The sequence below is a fragment of the Eurytemora carolleeae genome, unplaced genomic scaffold, assembly GCF_000591075.1.
Source record: "Eurytemora carolleeae unplaced genomic scaffold, Eaff_2.0 scaffold599, whole genome shotgun sequence".
NCBI lineage: Eukaryota > Metazoa > Arthropoda > Copepoda > Calanoida > Temoridae > Eurytemora > Eurytemora carolleeae.
This window is the reverse complement of record NW_019396485.1, coordinates 69,922-73,919: the sequence shown is the minus strand read 5'-3', so window position 1 is coordinate 73,919 and position 3,998 is coordinate 69,922. Positions and strand designations below refer to the sequence as shown.

Below are 3,998 nucleotides of genomic sequence, written 5' to 3'. Positions count from 1 at the left end.
TTTAAGAAATAACATTTATTAATTAAAATACAAACAATGTTTTATGAATACTTTTAATAACCAACATTGTTCTAGACATGGATACACTGTTCACCGAATTCGTAGGGCGCGTGCCGTAAAACGACGCGCGCGCCTTTTGTTCGAATCCCACATCGAATTGAGATCTGAAAATGATTGCTGTCGTGCACAATGTGTCCTTTGGTTCGTACACAACAACTGTACTACTGCAGAAAAAAAATTTAGGTGCGATTGTACACTTTCACTTATAAACATTTTGCAACTGTTCATGTACATTCTTACAAAGGACACAGATTTCTATCGTTGTACAAAAGAAGCGTTAAGAACTTTAGTACATAAATATCTGTACACAACAGCAATTTTTTTCTAACAAATTGCGGATTTTCACCGAAAGATATTGTGCTGAACATAAAGCTACATAATATTAATATTATTATTAAAGACACTGATATATCACAGATTAGAAGGGGTTAAATTTCAAGCAGTTCTTAAATCCAGAAAAAATATTCCTATTTTAATTTAAGATGAAATAAATCTATGTTTTTGTTTCTATAACGTCAGTTTTTTATTGTTTGTTGTCTGCTTTGCTATTTGAATACTTAATGGATTTTTTCCGCTGATTATGGCAAGATTGTAAAAAATTTTCATTCATGATGTAATGCCGATCACGCTTCAATCGATGATCGAGCATCGATCATCGTTGCAAACTTCCTTAGAAATAGAATGTTTTTATTCAAACTTCATGAAAGGTGGGAAGGAGTGTGGAAACGATTGATTAAAATGCATCCCAAGGGAGGAGGGGTTGAACACGTCGGACATCCCCATGTTGTGGGGTGAAAAAGCCCCCTGCATGGGAACTGATCCATCTAGTTTCTCTTTAACGAGAACATCTTCTTGTTTCTTCATTGATCGTCGCTCCTTGGCTCGTCTGTTTTGAAACCAGATCTTCACCTGAAATAATGATACTACTTTTAATAATAATAATTATAAAAAAGCAGTACTACTTATAATAGTAATATATAAATGATAATAATAACAATAATAACTATGTGCCCATTAGAAATAAAACACTATCAATGATAATAATAACATTGATAATAATTGATTATTATATAATTTTTTTAGTTTGTATAAATTAAAGAAAAAATAATGATAACAACTTTTTTGTAAAATGTTTTAAAATTTTAGCGTTGAATTATCAAAATAAACAAAATATTTTTAGGTGAAACGTTTAAGAAAAACTTCCAATTTTAGTCCAATTTCCAATCCCCCCCCCACTCTTAAAAAAATATTCTACAGAATGAATACCCCTGTAATTATATCAATTGATTGATTGATTAATTACCTGTCTTTCTGAAAGTCCAATTCCATTAGCGAGCTCAGCTTTTCTTCTTATCGTTATATATCTAAATTATCAGAAAATTATTAAATGTTAAAATTTGAAAATATTGCTATTGTTTTCAGCAAAAAGTATTTATATTGCCTTTTTAGCAAAAAGTATTTTTATTGCATTTTTTAGCAAAAAATATTGAAATTGCCTTTTTTAGCAAAAAATATTGAAATTGCCTTTTTTAGCAAAAAATATTGATATTGCCTTTTTTAGCAAAAAATATTGATATTGCCTTTTTTAGAAAAAATAAATATCAAACAAGTTGACATATATTTGTAATGATTATAAATAAGAGCAAAACTTTTTTATGAGAAAGCGCTAAGCTTTACCAACTGAACTTTATATTTGCAGCGTACACTTTTAAATTGAAGAGTTTAAGTCACAAGTTCAGGTTACAAAAAATTCGACCAATGTTTTTTTAGAAACTGAAAATCAATTTAATTTACCTACTATAATATAATATTATTTACCTACTATAATATAATATTATTTACCTGCTATAATATAATATTATTTACCTGCTATAATACAATTTTATTTACCTGCTATAATGAAATTCTTTTTCTAGTTCTAATCTCTGATGATCACTGTATACAACTCTATATTTATCCTTGGTCCGGGTCCGAGCTGAAAAATAAATCAAAATTAAAAAATTTGACAAAATGTTCTTTCAGATTTGGTGTCATTTATAGAAAAACTAAAAAACATCGACCTCATTTTTCAAATTACAAAAAATATAAAAATATAAATAAAAACAGCGTAGGGGATTTCCCCCCCCCCCACACTGTTATCCAGAAAAGCAGGGTTAATGTCAATGAACATGATTCATAAAATCCCGATGAAAGGTTGAGAATGCATGTTGTTACAAGGCTGTGAACATGATTGATTAAAAGGCCGACTCAAGCCGACAAAAGGCCGCTAATCCTTGCTTGCTTATGCTTAGATATATAAACACAATGTCATGAATATCTGTAGAAAACAAACTTTTTTTTTAAACTGACGAAAATGAATCCGTACAAATTTTGATCTTGCAAAAGAAATGATCCCCATTCACACGTGTACGCCGATTCCTTTAGCGCCTAATCCAATCAGGGTTCAATCATGTGTTTGGTGTCTATTCTGAACCAATAAAAACACTACGGCGGTAACATCTATCTTTATATCTATCTCATTATCCAAAGAGAGATATGACTTCTCAATCGGCGCTGACAGTATTTACTTCTACTAAAACTTTACTGCATTCATATACATAGATACAAATTTGCCATCAAAACAATCAAAATACAACCGCCCCACTTCAATCTACAACAAGAAACAAGGTAAAAGAAAAGGTCAAAATTATTCGGAATTACTGGTACGACTTTGGTTCCTCTTGTTAGCTTCTCTAAATTTGATTTTACACCAAAGTTTGAGAAAAAAAATATTTTGTTGCATATTAGAAATTTAAAATTTGACTGTTCATAGCTCATATAAAAGTGGAGTTATAATGAATTTAATCTGATATAAAATTTACTTATTTCGCATCCCTAAACCTTATTTTGTGTAAAATGTCACCTAAGAACTCACCATTCGGGTCGGACTGACTCCCGGGGGAGGGATAAGCAGGCTTCTTCATCCACTCGTAGGGGGACCTCGCAGGTCCTGGCCTAGAGGCCGGAGATCCGGGGGATGGACAGTCATCGTTCAAGTCCGAGGACATCGAGGCCGGTCCCATGTTCAACTCTGTTGTTGAGGTTGGGGGCTCCTGCTTGTACATCAGGGGCGGGGTCAATATCTGTGAGTTGTAATGGCTTGGTAGGGCGTGGTTGAACTGGTCGGAGGCTGGGGGTGGAGATCTATTTCTTGGATCAGGGGCTGTGTAGGGAGAACGAGGTGATGTATGGGTTGGTTCACTGGTGGGCGTTACCTCCGGGGACTGATTGGGAAGGCTGGTGGACCCCTCCCACTCGTAGGTTCGACAAGAGGCGGGGAAGTTAGTGGAGGGCCAATTGGTGTGAGCCCAGCTTGAGGGCGTTCCTCCATGCCCGAAATCGAATTGATGTGGAATTCCAGAGTACAACTGAAGATTTGAATTCTGATCAGGGGGCGGGTAGTTAGGGTAGGCGTGGTAGCCAGGGTAGTGGGCGGAGTTGGTTGGAGGTGGGGCAGGTCTACCATGGTTTGGAAACATTACTGACATGTACGACACCATTTCGATATCACAACATCAAGGTCCAACTGTGTGTTGGCTAAGAGTGTCTGTTTGTGTGTGTGTGTCACACCTGAGTACTATACAAGTGGAAGGTTCCGCTAGAACTGAAAATATTCTACAACCCCTTCACTGTCGTGCCCTGAACTCGTCCCGCTAACCAACCAATCAGAGATCAGCATGCCGCCAACTTAACACTTGGCGGCAAAAAATAGCCAATACCTGGGATTCAGTTAGAAAATGCCTAGTTTACATGAATAAGCTTAAATATCGATATGAGGTAGGGGGATTGGTGAGGGGGGGGAAGGGGGGAGTTTAAACACATTCTTTATTAAAACAGAAAATTAATTACTTTTTAAAACAATAAATTTTCCTTTTGATAAAATAAAATAATTTTTTATA

At 35.0% G+C, this 3,998-nt stretch overlaps 1 protein-coding gene across 2 annotated transcripts; it reads right to left on the bottom strand.

The window, feature by feature from the left end:
* Positions 1-3,691, bottom strand: LOC111704159 (homeobox protein CDX-1). 2 transcript variants are annotated; one of them, XM_023476302.1, is made up of 4 exons: positions 2,963-3,691; positions 1,951-2,035; positions 1,364-1,424; positions 1-969 (listed from the first exon to the last, which is right to left on the bottom strand). In XM_023476302.1, the coding sequence occupies exons 1-4, from the start codon at positions 3,597-3,599 to the stop codon at positions 748-750; spliced, it is 1,005 nt and encodes a 334-aa protein (XP_023332070.1). In that variant the 5' UTR covers positions 3,600-3,691; the 3' UTR covers positions 1-747. The 2 variants fall into 2 exon arrangements, with proteins under 2 accessions (XP_023332070.1, XP_023332071.1); XM_023476303.1 differs by having other exon boundaries at positions 2,975-3,691.
* Positions 3,692-3,998: the final 307 nt, after the last annotated feature.

Excerpts from the sequence above, each read along its gene's own strand:
- LOC111704159 (XM_023476302.1), bottom strand. The coding sequence starts at position 3,599 with ATGGTGTCGTACATGTCAGTAATGTTTCCAAACCATGGTAGACCTGCC. Across the intron at positions 2,036-2,962 it reads CCCGAATGGTGAGTTCTTAG|CTCGGACCCGGACCAAGGAT; the intron begins GTGACATTTTAC and ends TTTATTTTTCAG. Across the intron at positions 970-1,363 it reads TTGGACTTTCAGAAAGACAG|GTGAAGATCTGGTTTCAAAA; the intron begins GTAATTAATCAA and ends TCATTATTTCAG.